General features: G+C 46.2%; 1 protein-coding gene across 1 annotated transcript in view; it reads right to left on the reverse strand.

Moving 5' to 3' along the window:
- LOC109910153 (neuronal acetylcholine receptor subunit alpha-7-like) overlaps positions 1-20118 on the reverse strand; it is a 72528-nt gene that overhangs the window by 12414 nt on the left and 39996 nt on the right. The window contains exons 3-4 of the mRNA XM_031798429.1: positions 13253-13297; positions 6992-7101 (exon numbers count right to left, since the gene is read on the reverse strand). Coding sequence (XP_031654289.1) covers positions 6992-7101; positions 13253-13297 — 155 coding nt within the window. The remainder of the gene's footprint in view (positions 1-6991; positions 7102-13252; positions 13298-20118) is intronic.

Below are 20118 nucleotides of genomic sequence, written 5' to 3' on the forward strand. Positions count from 1 at the left end.
TGTGCGGGTGTGTGCGTGCATCTCTCTGCTGCCTCAGCTCAACCTGTCACAGTAATGTTCAGTGAAGCGCTATGCATGGCTAGCTGTGGACCGACCAACCAGCACAGGGCCAGACAGGTGATGCCCAGGCGAGCTGATAATGTCATGAGATGATAAACATGCAGCGACAGACAGGGAATAAACAAATCCCTGTCGTCCTTCATCTCTCAGCTGCTTGCCTGCTGTGCCTGCAAACGTCTGTTACACTGGGGTGCAAACACACATTTCTATGGTAAAACAAATATATACTCTTTGAGGTCAACTAAAGCCTGAGTTAAAGAGTTAAAAACAGTCAGAGAACCTGTCCTGTGCTAACACACACAACCACACACACACACACACAACCACACACACACGCGCTTGCACGCACGCCCACACACAGACAGGAGATGTCTGAAGATGTCATCAGACAGAGAGTTTACATTGGAGTGATTGCCGATGTGTTTGTGCACTGTGAGTCGTGAATGGTGAGCCCTAACAATCTTCCTTCCTCCCTCCACTCCTCCCTTCTTCCACCCCTCCTTACCTCCACGCCTCCCTCCCTCCACCCCTCCTTACCTCCACCCATCCTTACCTCCACTCCTCCCTCCCTCCACCCCTCCTTACCTCCACTCCTCCCTCCCTCCACCCCTCCTTACCTCCACCCCTCCCTCCCTCCACCCCTCCTTACCTCCACACCTCCCTCTCCACCCCTCCTTACCTCCACTCCTCCCTCCCTCCACCCCTCCTTACCTCCACACCTCCCTCCCTCCACCCCTCCTTACCTCCACCCCTCCCTCCCTCCACCCCTCCTTACCTCCACTCCTCCCTCCCTCCACCCCTCCCTCCCTCCACACCTCCCTCCCTCCACCCCTCCTTACCCCCACCCATCCTTACCTCCACTCCTCCCTCCCTCCACCCCTCCTTACCTCCACTCCTCCCTCCCTCCACCCCTCCTTACCTCCACCCCTCCCTCCCTCCACCCCTCCTTACCTCCACACCTCCCTCTCCACCCCTCCTTACCTCCACTCCTCCCTCCCTCCACCCCTCCTTACCTCCACACCTCCCTCCCTCCCTCCACCCCTCCTTACCTCCACCCCTCCCTCCCTCCACCCCTCCTCACCTCCACTCCTCCCTCCCTCCACCCCTCCTTACCTCCACACCTCCCTCCCTCCACACCTCCCTCCCTCCACCCCTCCTTACCTCCACCCCTCCCTCCCTCCACCCCTCCTTACCTCCACTCCTCCCTCCCTCCACTCCTCCGTCCCTCCACCCCTCCCTCCCTCCACCCCTCCCTACAGGACCAAGAGAACACTCTGGATGATGATAGATAAAGAGATTAAACCGGAGAGGAGAGGGATATGTTCCGGTTAGATGAGGCATTGTGACACAATGGAGCTAATATGATATGATCTACTGGGTCTAGTGGGTCTACTTGGTCTACTGGGTCTAGTGGGTCTACTTGGTCTAGTGGATCTAGAGTGTCTAGTGGGTCTAGAGGGTCTACTTGGTCTAGTGGGTCTACTGGGTCTACTTGGTCTAGTGGGTCTAGTGGGTCTAGAGGGTCTAGTGGGTCTACTTGGTCTAGTGGGTCTACTTGGTCTAGAGGGTCTACTGGGTCTAGTGGGTCTACTTGGTCTAGTGGGTCTACTGGGTCTGGAGGGTCTACTGTGTATAGTGGGTCTACTGGGTCTAATGGGTCTACTTTGTCTAGTGGGTCGACTGGGTCTACTGGGTCTACTGGGTCTACTTGGTCTAGTGGGCCTACTTGGTCTAGTGGGTCTACTGGGTCTACTTGGTCTAGTGGGTCTACATGGTCTAGTGGGTCTACTTGGTCTAGTGGGTCTACTGGGTCTGGAGGGTCTACTGGGTCTACTGGGTCTGGAGGGTCTACTGGGTCTAGAGGATCTGTGGGTTGCAGGCTACCTCATGACTCAACTCACATTGCATATGCTTGTACTGGAAAGGACGATGAGGCTAGTGGTGATGCGGGGGGCTAGGGCTCTGGGGATGGTTCTAGGGCTTAGTTCCGACTGGGACTGGGGTTGAAGTTATAGCGATTGGGTGAAGAGCGATTGGGTGAAGAATCTTAACTCTGTGACTGATCCAGGATCAGATATAATATTCACGCATGCAAACACATAACCACAATGTAACTAGCACAGGTAGCACCAAGCAGCACAGTTCCAGGAACGAAACACACACACACAAACACACTGCAGGTCCTATCGGGCAGACCATGCCTTCTCCTTTTATCAGTGGTCCATCCCCAACAGTGGAAACCCATTAAGGCACCTGACAGTTTTATTCAGGCCCCTATCAACGACCACTTATCCCCCCCGACAACCGCGAGACACCCCAAGCGATAACGTAGCCGCGCCTGGGAACACAATCCCCCGGCTTACACACATTCAGCGGTGACAAAAGAGTGGCCCGAGCCTTAGAGAGGATTTGCTGATTTATCTATTTTCTCCATCTCGTCTTCCTGTTTGACTCAGTGGATCGAATGATCTACCTTTTCAGAGTTTAGTCATCATTTATCTCTACTTGCTGTAGGTGTGCGATCTGTGCTGGTCGGGCAGGATGAGATGCGAGCACGCGCCTGTGTGTGTCTGTGTGTGCGTGCCTGTACGTGTGTGTGTGCAATGTGCATATGTGCGTGCAGGATGAGTGTATCTGTGTTGGCTGGGCAAGGGGAGATGTATGCATGGGCAGGGCTTTATTCAGAGCTCTGTGTTCTGTATCAGCTAGTGCGTAGCCAGAGAGTGCATTTACACACTCACACACACACACACACACACACACACACACACACACACACACACACACACACACACACACACACATACATGCAATCTGAACACAGAGACACATGCAGAGCACACATCGAGCTCAGAACAGGGTGCATCGCAAAGCAGAGGAAACGAAATACAAACGATAGAGAACACACACACAAGTCCATTTTCACTCAAACAATTAAAGCACAGATGCATGAGAGGACAGGTGATAGGTGATATCCCTGGGAGAGGGGACAGAGAGAGGGGGCAGAGTTCAAATCACACGCACATGGTGGAAAGAGTAAAGTCTTAAACATGTGGGGACAGTGAAAGGGGGCAACGCGCTCTGGCGACATACAGAAACCAGACAAACAATAGAGGTGGTGACAGGTTCCTGCACCAGGGGACGTGACACCTTACTGTCTTCTCTACTCACTCAACGCCTCCTGCTGCACCTCCACTCACACACACACACACACACACACACACACACACACACACACACACACACACACACACACACACACACACACACACAAAAAAAGAATGACAACAGACAACGTCTATGTGAGCCTCGTCTCAATGTGAGCCTCGTCTCACAAATACACATATAAACCATTTTCTGTGCAGAGAAGGAGGGAGGAAGAGAGAGAGAGAGTGATGATCTTACTCGTTTTTTAAAACCTAACGTGTCCATTCACAATACTGTCATAGTCACACCGGTCCTAATTGAGAGTCAAGGCTAAAGAAACGCACACACAGGGGCTTGTGCAGTTGATACACTCTATTGACAGACAGACGAGAGTGAACACTTCCCAGTCCGCCAGGGAAACCCTGTGAATGGCTGCCTGTCTGTTTAATATGATATCTGGACAGATGGGAGACGTGTACACACAGCCACACCAGATTAAGATGGCAATTTGTCAACACACACCCCTGATATATGATAGTAATAGGCAGCGCTGCTCAATGTCCTGTCGTGTAACTGTGTAATAGTATGTCTGGGTTATACGTACACTATAGTTGATTGCTAGTGTATTATTCTGATCTGTACTGTGCTATCCTATGTTCTGTCACCCGGATGTCCATTGTCTGATCGGTCAGCACAACAATAAAAACATTGACTTCCTCAAACTAGACTCCAATGTACTTGTCCTTTTGCTCAGTTGTGTACCGGGGCCTCCAACTCCTCTTTCTATTCTGGTTAGAGCCAGTTTGCTCCTCTGTGAAGGGAGTAGTACACAGAGTTGTATTTCTTGGCAATTTATTGCATGGAATAGCCTTCATTTCTAGACTGACGAGTTTCAGAAGAACGTTTTTTGTTTCTGGCCATTTTGAGCCTGTAATCGAACCCACAAATGCTGATGCTCCAGATACTCAAGTAGTCTAAAGATGGACAGTTGTATTGCTTCTTTAATAAAAACAACAGTTTTCATTTGTGCTAACATCATTTCAAACGGGATTTCTAATGATCAATTAGCCTTTTAAAATGATAAACTTGGATTAGCTAAAACAACCTGCCATTGGAACACAGGAGTGATGGTTGCTGATAATGGGCCTCTTTACGCATATGTAGATATTCCATTAAAAATCAGCCGTTTCCAGCTACAACAGTCATTTACAAAATTAACAATGTCTAAACTATTTCTGATCAATTTGATGTTATTTTAATGGACTACAAATGTGCTTTTCTTTCAAAAACAAGGCCATTTCTAAGTGACCCCAAACCTTTGAAAGGTGGTGTGTATGTGTCATGTTTGAGTTGTTTTTGTATCATACAGTAATGTACAGCATTTCACACCCCCATGCTATTATATTCAGCACATATTCTTTAGGAAACACATGTTGCTATTCAGGATTCATTCACAGCTAACTCAATGCTGCCGACAGTTTACCAATGCAATCAACAATGTTTTATAGTCTAATCCTGCTATGCGTTGAGTCGCAAACAAACAGAAATCAGATGTGTTCAACGTCCCTCGGCCGCTGAATACCAGGCGGTCTGAGATGTGACAGGATCTTTCAGAGGGGGAACGAATGAAATGGAATGCAGAAAAACAATGCATAATCTGTCACATGTTGTTGATACTTCTTTTGTGTGTACTTATAAAGCATTCAATAATGAAATGGTCTTTTTAGATCAAAACACTAATGATGTATTAAACTGAGTCAATCCCCTCCCATTAAATTACAATAGAATTGAATAAATGAATATTTACGTTCTCTCATCTATGAAGCATACTGATGAGCCTGGGTGCCTCAGCTATATACACTGCTGCCAGACCAGCATGTTATTGGTTGCACATTCATGACGAACGGTTTAATGGTGTGTGTGTCATTAAAGTATGGTGCTTTGGTGTGTGTGTGTGTGTGTGTGTGTGTGTGTGTGTGTGTGTGTGTGTGTGTGTGTGTGTGTGTGTGTGTGTGTGTGTGTGTGTGTGTGTGTGTGTGTGTGTGTGTGTGTGTGTGTGTGTGTGTGTGTGTGTGTGTGCGCGTGTGTGTGTGTGTGTGCATGCCATGTGAAGGTGCAGTGTGTGTGAGTCTCAAAGTACTGTGTTTAGCCGTGCGTGTGTGTGTGTCAATGGTGCATATCATTGCAGGAGACTGTAAATGTAAAGTTCCCTTTGGGACAGCTAAACCTCAGCAGCACTGCTATAAAACTGATTATATTTTGCAGCACCATGATATTAGAAGGTCTACAAGGTTAACCCTGCTCTCATGGTGAAATTCATCAGCATCTGTGATGTTTACTTCAAAATGACCCAAACCAATGACCCTAACCATCATTTAACATTTATAGTGTCATAAATGTACGCACACCAAAAATACTAGAAGCATGTTCATTTTATATGAAGAATATGATATGATAGAATAGAACAGGATAGAATAGAACATAATAGAATATAACATATATAATAGAATATAATAGAACAGGATATAATATAATAGAACATAATAGAATATAACATATATAATAGAATATAATAGAACAGGATATAATATAATAGAACATAATAGAATATAACATAATATAACATAATATAATAGAACAGGATATAATATAATAGAACATAATAGAATATAACATAATAGAATATAACATAATAGAATAGAACAGGATAGAATAGAACGTAATAGAATAGAATAGAACAGAACAGGATATAATAGAACATAATAGAATAGAATAGAACAGTATAGAATAGAACATAATAGAATAGAACATAATAGAATAGAACAGAAAAGGATAGAATAGAATAGAACATAATAGAATATAACATAATGGAATAGAACAGAACAGGATATAATAGAATAGGCACCTTTTACATGAATGAGAAGGAAATCTCCTGCACTAGCTACCCTTTTGGACAAAGTGAGGGAGAGGGGGGAAGCAGGTTAGGTAAAGAGAGGGGTGAGAGGTTAGGAGAGGAGAGGAGTAATCCCTATTCTAAATGCAGCAGGACTTTTAAAATCAGGATAAAATAATTTTTGTTTTTTCTCCTTAATCCTGTGATCCTGTGATGCTGTGATGTGTGTGTGGTGATTACATGCATGAAGATTGTAATTATGTGTCTCTACCTCACTCCATGTATTTCTCTTTCTCACTTGTCTAACCAGTGCATTTGCTTGTGTTTTGCCCTACATAGCTAAGTGAAGAGGGGTAGATACAATCTCTGTAAATTTGCCACTAACAGGAGGAGGGGGTGATAAAGGGAGAGATGAGACAAGACGACACAAACCGCACCTGTATCCCAAACACTGTGAACGTCTAAAAACATGCTTTAAATGCTAACACGCGCGCGCGCGCACACACACACACACACACACACACACACACACACACACACACACACACACACACACACACAATCTGAGGGAGTTTTGCACTAAACACGTCTGTAAACATATTTTCTATTCAAACCCTGTCCCTCCAGGCAGGGTGATGGCAGATCACAGATGCTCCGATGCTGTTGGTTTATAGACAATGTCAGCTCGAAATTCATCCCAAGAAAGGATCAATCATATTGACTGCATCACAAAGTTGTCATATAACAGGGGATGGTTGTTCCACCTCTTGTAAAGCGAGAGCTCTGTAGAAGGGGAGGATCATGGCAGGAGATCAGGATGATGGGAGGAGAGGGGGGTTGTGGGAGGAGAGTGGAGGATGATGGGAGCAGAGGAGGAATGTGGGAGCTCACCTGTTGTAGAGGAGGATGTCAGGGGTCCAGATCTGGCTGGAGGGGAAACGTAGGTTCTGAACCCCAGGGTATTTCTCTGGGTTCCAGCTCAGGTACACATCAGTCCAGTACTGAGGACAGAACACAGAGAGACACATATTCAGGTCCACCTGTGCCTGAATACCTGAGACCCTGAGAATTCGTAATGATCTCACGAGTCTAGGTTGGATCTGATTTGATTGTAACCGGTCTCGTTGTGTATGTGTAATTAGAACTGATTTGCCAGTAAGGGCTCGTACAGACCAGACGGGCCTGCTGCAGTAGAAAGAGAGAATTATATCATTATTCTTCTGCTCAGGCTTTTCACGAGATTGGCACGTATAGCTTGTTGTTATTGTTGTTGTCAGCGAATCACAAACCATCAAAGAGGCACTGCAGTCATCGAGCCGCCGTGTGTGACAAGCATGTTAGGAGATCAATGGAAGATAGAATTAAAATGACGGAATTCAAAGTTAAAGTGAGAAGGATAGGCTACAACGACCAAGAGCCAACAGGTAGGCTGCCACTGTATTATGCGAATAGAGTCGCGTCGTTGTTGGGGAAAGACAGGGAAAAGCGCAGTAGCCTATATGCCTCAATTAGCCTAGCCAGCTAGCTTAGCTAACGAGCTAGCTAGCTTAACATGCTTATTGTCTCGGTTTGATGCAGTTAAGACAGGAACTATATAAATCAGCTAGAAGTTAGTCTATCAGTGCGAGCGATTCGGCTTGGCTGGTGACATTCTCTTTCTCCCTTCCTGCTGCCTGCACCCCAGTCCACTCACACACATGGCACAGGTCCTCCCCTGCCTGCTGGTATAGCGGCTCACTGGCTCTGATTACATGTATGTCTCCCTCCAGATAATAACATAGCAAACAAAATAGGCTTTTCTGCGGCTTTCTTCACTCGGATATGATCTGACTGGGTGTGGACCTTTCCCGGGTCTGAATGGACCGGGTCCGGTTGTCCTCAGGTCCGTTCGGAATGGGTCTCTATATTTAAAAAAAGAATTTATGCATATGGAGTCCAGGTGGGAGAGCCCCGGGTCCATTTCGGAACGGGTCTAACTTGTTGGAACCGTGAAGACCTCTAGTACTGAGGGCAGGACACAGAGAAAGACATTAGAGAAAGTCACACAGATAGGCGGCACATTAAACATATACTGAGGACAGAACCCAGAAAGATGGTCAAAAATGTCTTCCACCAAGTTTCACAGGGAGGGGGGAGGCTTTTCATTGAGTGGGGGGCTTTTCATTGATTTTCTGATGAAAGATCCAGTCTGCGCTTGTGTCTTGGCAGTCTGTCAACTGAAGGGTTGTGGAAACACTCTGAGCCTGAGGGCATTCTCTGATGATATGAGCCAAAGCCAGTGTCGCATAATCCACACAACATTGACTAGCTGAGTGATTGGCTAGAATATTGAGGCTGGCATCCTAATTGGACAATAGGAAAATAATGAATAATTGCAAGACTTATACAGTGGGGCAAAAAAGTATTTAGTCACCAATTGTGCAATTGTGCAAGTTCTCCCACTTAAAAAGACGAGAGAGGCCTGTAATTTTCATCACACTTCAACTATGACAGACAAAATGAGAAAACAAAATCCAGAAAATCACATTGTAGGATTTTTTTGTTAGTTTTTTTGTTGTTGAATTTGACCCCTTTTTCTCCTCATTTTCATGGTGTCCAATTGTTTAGTAGCTACTATCTTGTCTCATTGCTACAACTCCCGTGCGGGCTCGGGATAGACAAAGGTTGAAAGTCATGCGTCCGGAAGTGTACCTATGATGAAAATTACAGGCCTCTCTCATCTTTTTAAGTGGGAGAACTTGCACAATTGGTGGCTGACTAAATTCTTTTTTGCCCCACTGTATATAGGGGTAAATGAATAAATAAATAAATACAATTTTATTAAAGTAATGAGGAAACGTAAATTGGTCAGAAGTCTGTTTGTAATGATTGTGGAGAGTGGAGGCATTGCTCTTTCTTGTCACGCCCTGACTATAGAGAGGCTTTTATTCTCTATTTTGGTTAGGCCAGGGTGTGACTAGGGTGGGCATTCTAGTTTCTGCATTTCTATGGTTTCTATTTCTTTGTTTTTGGCCGAGTGTGGTTCCCAATCAGAGGCAGCTGTCTATCGTTGTCTCTGATTGAGAATCATACTTAGGCAGCCTTTTTTCCCACCTGTGATTTGTGGGTAGTTGTTTTTCTGTATAGTTTATGCACCTTACAGAACTGTTTCGGTTTGGTCAAGTGTTTTGGTTAATAAAGAATCATGAACACTTACCACGCTGTGTTTTGGTCCGATTCTCCTTCAGACGACGATCGCTACATTTTGGTTGTGTCATGTCAATGACAGAGACCAGACTAAATAAGGTGGACTGCATGCCCCTTCCAGAAATCCGACCTCATCAACTCTCTGTAAGCATGTATCCTCCAGATTACCAACGGAACATTGGGATAAGCAATCTAAACTGTCCAATCCAATATGTTGGATCAAGATCAAAATGGAAAAAATAACTGGCAGGTTTAACTCAACAGAAGCAATATTTTTAAGAGACAATAAGGACAGGCTATTGATATCTCAATATACAACTAATAGGATGTGATCCCACCAGACATCCTCTCTGGCATATCAATCTGAGATGGTGTTACTGTCTCTTCGGTGGGATGGGGGAAATGCTATTTTCCTGCATGAAAAATGAAGAATTCTGTGTTAACGTGACCCCTAAGTTTAACTTGCTAGTTATCTAAGTAAGTTACTGAATTAATAAGGTGACAGGGCATCATATTGTGTCAGCTTTCTGCCATGTTTGAGATGTCAAAGCCCTTTGCATGCGTTGTCTATACAGCTGCCACTGCTATCTTTTGATTTCCTTGTATTTTCCTTCTCTCTGTTCTTGGCCTGTCTGCTCCTCCCCCTTCTTCTCTGAGCAAAGCAGGCATGCCCGTTGCGCTAGCGACTCAAGACAGACAGTGTGTACACAACATGCTGCTTCAAGCATGCATCAAAAAACTTTGTTCATTTTCACAATGTCTCTTGTTCATATTCACTTGCAAATGTCCAAACTCACCAAAAAGGACATTTGGTAGATCCTACCTATACATGAATAACTTTATGAGCTGGATTGCCTGTATTTGGAATGTGTTTATTTTCGTTTGTGCTCGTTAGCATATTTAGCTAGCAACCTCCATGGAAATTCCATATTACTTTTGCTAATTTTGTTAGCATTCTGGTAACAAATGCCCAATAATCTTTTAGAATTTTTGGCGCCCCGTTGTGTACTAAACTGGTAATACCGTAAATCCTGAAACGAGAGAAGGACGGTATGACAATATGAACATCTGGAAACCGTCCAACCCTAGGCTCTCAATACAGAGGTGGTCCGATGAAGCAGATACTAAGCTACAGGACTGTTTCACTAGCACTGGAATATGTTCCAGGCCTCATCCGATGGCATTGATGAGTTTACCACATCAGTCCTCAGCTTCATTAATAAGTGCATTGACAACGTCATCCCCACAGTGACCATACGTATCCCAACCAGAAGCCATGGATTAAAGGTAACATCTGCCATTTTCAAGGAGGGGGACACTAATCCAGACGCTCATAAGAATTCCCGCCAAATCTCGCGAGCCTACCAAAAGAGCTAAATGGCTTCCATGCTTGCTTCGAGGCAAGCAACACTGAACAATACATGAGAGCACCAGCTGTTCCCGAATGACTGTGTGATCACCCTCTCCTTAGCCGATGTGAATAAGATTTTTTAACAAGTTAACATTCACAAGGCAGCAGGGCCAGACGGATTACCAGGACGCGTACTCAGAGCATGCGCTGACCAGCTGTCAGGTGTCTTCACTGACATTTTAAACCTCTCCCTGGCCCAGTGTGTAATATCTACATCTTTCAAGTAGACCACCATAGTCCATGTGCCCAAGAACGGCAAAGTAACCTGTCTAAATGATTATCGACCAGGATCACTCTCATCTGTAGCCATGAAATACATTGAAAGGCTGGTCATGGCTCTCATCAACACCATCATCCCAGACACCCTGGACCCACCCCAATTTGCATACCGCTCCAACAGCTCCACAGATTATGCAATCTCTATTGCACTCTACACAGCCCTTTCCCACTTGGACAAAAGCACCATCAGAGGGAGCACCCCCCTAACCACATCACTGGGACCGCAGTGGAGGTGAAAAACGTCAAGTTCCTTGGCGTTCATATCACTGACAAACTGAAAAGGTCCACTCACACAGACACTGTGGTGAAGAAGGCACAACACCTCCTGGTACGGCAACTACACCGCCCGCAACCGCAGGGCTCTCCAGAGGGCGGTGCGGTCTGCCCAACGCATCACCGGGGGCAAACTACATGCCCTCCAGGACACCTACACCACCATCACAGGAAGGCCAAAAAGATCATCAAGGACAACAACAACCAGAGCCACTGCCTGTTCACCCCACTATCATCCAGAAGGTGAGGTCAGTACAGGTGCATCAAAGCAGGGGCCGAGAGACTGAAAAACAGCTTCTATCTCAAGGCCATCAGACTGTTAAACAGCCATCACAAGCATATTAGAGGCCGCTGCCCTATATACATAGACTAGAAATCACTGGACACTTCAATAATGGTCATTTTAATAATGTTAATAATGTTTACATATTTTGCATTACTCATCTCATATATATATATATATATATATATATATATATATATATATATATATATATATATATATATATATATATACTGTATTCTATCCTATTCTACTGTGTCTTAGTCTATGCCGATCTGACACTGCTCGCCCAAATACTATATATTCTTAATTCTATTCCTTTACTTTAGATTTGTGTGTATTGCTTGTCTTGTTGTGAAATTGTTAGATATTACTTGTTAGATGTTACTGTACTGTCAGAGCTAGAAACACAAGCATTTCGCTACACCCGCAATAACATACGCTAAACATGTGTGTGAGAAATAAAATTTGATTTGATTTGATTACCTATTTAAGAATGCTGTTCAGCGAATACAGCTCAGCATTCAACACCATAGTGCCCTCCAAGCTCATCACGAAGCTGAGGACCCTGGGACTGAACCCCTCCCTCTGCAACTGGATCCTGAACTTCCTGACGGGACACCCCCAGGTGATGAAGGTAGGCAACAATACATCCATTGACCCTTAACACAGGGGCCCCTCAGGGCTGCGTGCTTAGTCCCCTCCTGTACTCCCTGTTTCACCCACGACTGGATGGCAGAGCACGACTCCAACGCCATCGTTAAGTTTGCCGACAACACAACAGTGATAGGTCTGATCACTGACAACGAGACTATAGGGATGAGGTCAGAGACCTGGCAGTGTGGTGCCATGTCAACAACTTCAGCATGACAAAGGAGCAGATAGTTGACTACGGGACCAAGCACACCCCCATTCACATTGACTGAGGTGTCGAGAACTTCAAGTTCCTCAGTATACACATCACTAAGGACCTATCATGGTCCAAACAAATCAACACAGTTGTGAAGAGGGCACAACAACACCTCTTCCCCCTCAGGAGAATGAAAAGATTTGTCATGGGCCCTCAGATCCTCAAAAAGTTCTACAACTGCACGACTGAGAGAATCTTGACTGGCTGCATCCCCGCTTGGTGCGTACAGCCCAATACATCACTGGGGCCAAGCTCCCTGACATCTATACCAGGCGGTGTCAGCGTTAAGTTTAGAGGAAGGCCCTAAAAATTGTCAAAGACTCCTGCCACCAAAGGCATAGACTGTTCTCTCTGCTACCGCACGGCAAGCGGTACTGATGCACCAAGTCTAGAACCTGGACCCTGAACAGCTTCTACCCCCAAGCCATAAGACTGCTAAATAGTTAGTTAAATAGTTACCCAGACTATCTTTTTTGACTTATCACATACACTGCTGCTAGTGTTTACTATCTGTATCTATATTCCTAGTTATATGTATCTACCTCAATTACCTCGTACACCTGCACATGGACTGGTACCGGTGTATATAGCCATGTTAACGTTAGTTATTGTGTACCTATTATTACTTATATTTTACATGTTTTACTTTTCTATTATTTCTCTCTGCATTGTTGGGAAGGGCCTGTAAGCATTTCACTGTTAGTCCACACCTGTTGTTTACAAAGCATGTGACGAATACAATTGTACAATTTTATGCATGAGAAAATAATAGGTAATTGTGTGTTATTCAGTTCTCAACCATTTACTCACCAGCTGTAGCCATGCATTGGTCATCAGGACCTGGTTCTTCTCATCCTGATGAAAGACAGAAGGTAAGTTCAATTCAATGGCTACAACAGGAAGTCATTACAGTAAATAGAAAAGGGTAAGGTTTTGATGATTGTCTGCTTTTGGTTTGGCATGGGTACAAAACAACTGGACTGTGAAACCTCGCATTTATGCAACCACAGTGTTTTTATACGCATTGGGTTCAGTGGAGGCACGCAGCATATAGTTGGCGCCTCGTTTCAATCTAAAACAACAAGCCCCATGAACCTAAACAACTCAACACACAACGGAGAGACAGACCTCAGACTGCTTGATCTGAGTAAATAAGTGATTAGACAGATATGTTTCCTCCTCTGTTGTTCTCTCTCTCTCTACAGGACGTCTCTAAGTCGATCTCACTTTTGTCGGTTTCTGCCTCTCTTCCACTCTATCAATCACTAACACTCACTTCTAAAAAGTATGGCTGAGAGTGGAGGCTATGTGACAATATATTCCATCAAATGACCCCGATGATGAAGACAGTGCCATTCTTTCTAAAGGGAATGTGTACTTGTGTGTGTAGCGACAGCTTGCAGATCCCCCTCTCCTCAATGTGTGTGTTCTGATCCTGCAGTAATTGTGTCTGACTAGCAGATGGGAGCAGGCTTGGTGGGTGTTGAAGGCTGTTAGGGTCAAATTTATGAAGAGAAAATATCAACCCTCCACCAACTCGAGGTCACCGACGATACAGCCCTGCATCGCTCAGCTGTGAGGGTCACTGGACATCCCTGGTGGCTGGTTGCAACATCACTCCCTTTCTCAGCAGCCTCCTGTGCTGGATATGGCATCTCTTACCATGGGAACCCCCCACCCCCCAACCACACAAACACACATGCAAACACATGCAAATTCACTGTCTCATTAGTCCAATAGAAAGTTTCACAAAAAATGTAAGTCACATCTTTGAAATGTCATAAGACCTTGGCATAGGCACTTTAAACAATATTTCCCATCGGAATGTTTGAAGATTGTTATCATTCTTATCCCTTCAAGATGAACTCCTGGATCTTAAGCACAACAAATTCTTAAAGGTAAATTCCACCTCTTTTCAACCTCATATTCATCATCTCCAGCACCAAACCAGTGTCTACATATGTGAAAACAACGTGTTTCTATGATCTACGTTAAAAAAAGATAAGAAATGTCCTAAAAACATGCTTCTCTGTGACATCACACCGTAGGATTTTTTTTTTTTAAAGCATGATGATGATGTCATCGGGTAGAACTTTTGAACTTTTTTTTTTTTACAAAATGTAGAAATGCGCTGTTTTCACATATGTTGACAATGGTATATTGCTGAAGATAATGAAATGTGGTGGAGTTGCCCTTTAATATGTTGCACAAATTGGATTTGTAACATATCACACAAAATTTGTATCTTATCACACAAAATGGATGACGTAATACACAAAAAATGGGAATCAGTTTTAGCTCGTGAGCACCAGTTTCAAACTACTGGCTGAAATTATACAAAAGTTGCAGAGGGTATCTTTAAGTCTAACAATGTGTCTGGGCTGGTGTTTGATGCTTGTCTAATTGCTGTCTATGGGGAGCCAGAAGCCAATCAAAACTAACTGGCTCCCCAACACAAGCAGGAAATAGATACCCACAGATTGGAATTTAATTTGCAATATAATTAGCTTGCACAATGTAGAAAACTATTAACAAGACTTTGTGGAATGTGAAAAGTAATTCTCTCTCTCTCCCGGTCTCTCTCATTTCTCTCTCCCACAAACAAACATAAACACCACAGCCCATCAAATGCAGCATTATCTTAAGTGCCAAAGTATAAATAGTGTAAAAGAGTGTTGCCCCCCCCCCCACCTTACTGCCCTTTACACTCCCTGTAATCATACTCACAAGAAATGACTTGCAGCAACATCTTAATATGTGATGTATTCAGTGCGTGTGAGTGTGTGTGAGTGAGTGTGTCAGGGGGGAATGGGGACCTGACCTAAAATGTTGTTTTCGCAAAGGTAGTAAATAAACGATTAACTCCACAGTTAGCAAATCACCAATTTATAGTATCCTGGCTAATATCCACTGTGCTATGCTAACAGAAGCAGGCTCTGAGAGCATTTGGACTATGTTAAGCTAATACTGTATCTGCTATGTTAATACAAGGTGTATGGCTAACAATTGAAATCTAGCTTGTTAGTTTGCAGTGGCATGGCCTAACCAATGACCATCGTGTCAGAAAGGCTAAATTGACTATGCTAATCAGCTACTGTAATACCAGTTTATGACTGTTGATCTAGAGACATTACTGCCAGTGATTAAACAATTACACCTAATCAAGCAGTCCTGTTATTGTCTCAAAGCTGTATACATTGAACCATGTGTAGGGCTGTGCTGTAGCTATGGCGACAGGTAGGCTACTTTGAAAGGTGAAATATGACGTGTTGACACCAGGGAGATTTCATGCTTAAAGTAGCTATTCCTCTGAAATATCCCCAAAATCATGTGGCGCATTCTCATCTACTCGTTGTTTTTATGCATCCAATCAAATCATCATCCAGAAGGTCAAAGTTGGGCCACATTCAGTGTTCAACATGACTGAAAAACGAACTAAAGACGGCTCTGCATGATGCACGACCCACCCCCACCCCCCCACAAACACACACACACACACACATCACTACACACACAAACACACACACCCATGCTCAGTGGAGCGTTGGCAGCTGTGCTCGTCCCGTTAGCCAATCGCGTTAAATCATGCATTGAGCCTTTCCCAGACAGGACCCATGGGCCCCCCTCACCATCTGAGTCTCACTGCCCTGCCCTGAGTCACAACACTGGACCTGACCTCAACTAGACTAGACCCCAGGACTGGACCTGACCTCAACGAGACCTAAGCAACAGACTGGACCTGACCTCAACTAGACTAGACCCCAGGACTGGACCAGACCTTAACTAGACTAGACCCCAGGACTGGGCCTGACCAACAGACTGGACCTGACCTCAGCTAGACTAGACCCCAGGACTGGACCAGACCTGAACTAGACTAGACCCCAGGACTGGACCAGACCTCAACTAGACTAGACCCCAGGACTGGACCTGACCTCAACGAGACCTGACCAACAGACTGGACCTGACCTGAACTAGACTAGACCCCATGACTGGACCTGACCTCAACTAGACTAGACCCCAGGACTAGACCTGACCAACAGACTGGACCTGACCTCAACTAGACTAGACCCCAGGACTGGACCAGACCTCAATGAGACCAGACCAACAGACTGGACCAGACCTCAACTAGACTAGACCCCAGGACTGGATGAGACCTAAACTAGACTCGACCCCAGGGCTGGACCAGACCTCAACTAGACTTGGCATACTAGACTAGACCCCAGGGCTGGACCAGACCTCAACTAGACTAGACCCCAGGACTGGACCAGACCTCAACTAGACTTGGCCAACAGACTGGACCAGAGCTCAACTAGACTAGACCCCAGGACTGGACCAGACCTCAACTAGACTTGGCCAACAGACTGGACCAGACCTCAACTAGACCTGACCAACAGACTGGACCAAGACAAGGGACCACACCAGCATACACACCACAGTTCCTGCCTGAGCCTGAACTAGATCACACCAAAGGAACCATAGCACACTATTTGGCCTTCCGAGTGGCGCAGCGGTCTAAGGCACTGCCTCTCACCCATGCTCAGTGGAGCGTTGGCAGCTGTGCTCATCCCGTTAGCCAATCGCGTTAAATCATGCATTGAGCCTTTCCCAGACAGGACCCATGGGCCCCCCTCACCATCTGAGTCTCACTGCCCTGCCCTGAGTCACAACACTGGACCTGACCTCAACTAGACTAGACCCCAGGACTGGACCTGACCTCAACGAGACCTGAGCAACAGACTGGACCTGACCTCAACTAGACTAGACCCCAGGACTGGACCAGACCTTAACTAGACTAGACCCCAGGACTGGGCCTGACCAACAGACTGGACCTGACCTCAACTAGACTAGACCCCAGGACTGGACCAGACCTGAACTAGACTAGACCCCAGGACTGGACCAGACCTCAACTAGACTAGACCCCAGGACTGCACCTGACCTCAACGAGACCTGGCCAACAGACTGGACCTGACCTGAACTAGACTAGACCCCATGACTGGACCTGACCTCAACTAGACTAAACCCCAGGACTAGACCTGACCAACAGACTGGACCTGACCTCAACTAGACTAGACCCCAGGACTGGACCAGACCTCAATGAGACCAGACCAACAGACTGGACCAGACCTCAACTAGACTAGACCCCAGGACTGGACCTGACCAACAGACTGGACCTGACCTCAACTAGACTAGACCCCAGGACTGGACCTGACCTCAACTAGACTAGACCCCAGGACTGGACCAGACCTCAACTAGACTAGACCCCAGGACTGGACCTGACCTCAACTAGACTAGACCCCAGGACTGGACCAGACCTCAACTAGACTAGACCCCAGGACTGGACCTGACCAACAGACTGGACCTGACCTCAACTAGACTAGACCCCAGGACTGGACCAGACCTGAACTAGACTAGACCCCAGGACTGGACCAGACCTCAACTAGACCTGACCAACAGACTGGACCTGACCTCAACTAGACTAGACCCCAGGACTGGACCAGACCTCAACTAGAACTGACCAACAGACTGGACCAGACCCCAACTAGACTAGACCCCAGGACTGGACCAGACCTCAACGAGACCTGACCAACAGACTGGACCAGACCTCAACTAGACCTGACCAACAGACTGGACCAGACCTCAACGAGACCTGACCAACAGACTGGACCAGACCTCAACTAGACCTGACCAACAGACTGGACCAGACCCCAACTAGACCTGACCAACAGATTGGACCAGACCCCAACTAGACCTGACCAACAGACTGGACCAGACCCCAACTAGACCTGACCAACAGACTGGACCAGACCCCAACTAGACCTGACCAACAGACTGGACCAGACCTCAACTAGACTCGACCCCAGGACTGGACCAGACCTCAACTAAACTAGACCCCAGGACTGGACCAGACCTCAACTAGACTTGGCCAACTAAACTTGACCCCAGGACTGGACCAGACCTCAATGAGACCAGACCAACAGACTGGACCAGACCTCAACTAGACTAGACCCCAGGACTGGATGAGACCTAAACTAGACTTGACCCCAGGGCTGGACCAGACCTCAACTAGACTAGATCCCAAGACTGGACCAGACCTCAACTAGACTTGGCATACTAGACTAGATCCCAGGGCTGGACCAGACCTCAACTAGACTAGACCCCAGGACTGGACCAGACCTCAACGAGACCTGACCAACAGACTGGACCAGACCTCAACTAGACCTGACCAACAGACTGGACCAGACCTCAACGAGACCTGACCAACAGACTGGACCAGACCTCAACTAGACCTGACCAACAGACTGGACCAGACCCCAACTAGACCTGACCAACAGATTGGACCAGACCCCAACTAGACCTGACCAACAGACTGGACCAGACCCCAACTAGACCTGACCAACAGACTGGACCAGACCCCAACTAGACCTGACCAACAGACTGGACCAGACCTCAACTAGACTCGACCCCAGGACTGGACCAGACCTCAACTAAACTAGACCCCAGGACTGGACCAGACCTCAACTAGACTTGGCCAACTAAACTTGACCCCAGGACTGGACCAGACCTCAATGAGACCAGACCAACAGACTGGACCAGACCTCAACTAGACTAGACCCCAGGACTGGATGAGACCTAAACTAGACTTGACCCCAGGGCTGGACCAGACCTCAACTAGACTAGACCCCAAGACTGGACCAGACCTCAACTAGACTTGGCATACTAGACTAGATCCCAGGGCTGGACCAGACCTCAACTAGACTAGACCCCAGGACTGGACCAGACCTCAACTAGACTTGGCCAACAGACTGGACCAGATCCCAACTAGACTAGACCCCAGGACTGGACCAGACCTCAACTAGACTTGGCCAACAGACTGGACCAGACCTCAACTAGACCTGACCAACAGACTGGACCAAGACAAGGGACCACACCAGCATACACACCACAGTTCCGGCCTGAGCCTGAACTAGATCACACCAAAGGAACCATAGCACACTATTTGGCCTTCCGAGTGGCGCAGCGGTCTAAGGCACTGCATCTCAGTGCAAGAGGCATCACTACAGTTCAAATCCAGGCGGTATCATATCTGGCTGTGATTGGGAGTCCCATAGGGAGGTTGGCCCAGTGTTGTTTGGGTTTGGCCGGGCTAGACTGTCATTGTAAATAAGAATTTGTTCTTAACTGACTTGCCTAGTTAATTAAATAAAGGTTACATTATTTACCTTTTTTAAAGCTACAACCAGACCACAGAGCCAAAGCCAATACACACAACAACAAACATTTCAGAGCAAATATAAAATCTACCTTAGCCCTGAGGGGGAACTGTGCATGCCCTCCTGAGCTACGCACGGCTCTATGCCCTTTCTGTTTCCTCTTCCTGTTTCCTCAGAGACTAGTTGACAAATGGGATCAGAGATCTGGCTTTTGTAAAAGCCATATTTAAAACACAAACAGTTTTGTTCTCTCTGTGTGTTTTACAGACTCTGGTTTCTACAGCTCTGAACGACTGACTGGCAGCCAAGGTGAAAAACACCACTGCCCCAGGGCCCGGGACAGAGAACAGAATATGGAGAAGCGAGAACATAAACACACTCCTAATACTGCTAACACACCCGACACACTTTTAAGACTATATTTTGTACAGTAACATGCTAAACACTTTTAATACTCCTTACACA

This window comes from Oncorhynchus kisutch, linkage group LG19, assembly GCF_002021735.2.
Source record: "Oncorhynchus kisutch isolate 150728-3 linkage group LG19, Okis_V2, whole genome shotgun sequence".
Lineage (NCBI taxonomy): Eukaryota > Metazoa > Chordata > Actinopteri > Salmoniformes > Salmonidae > Oncorhynchus > Oncorhynchus kisutch.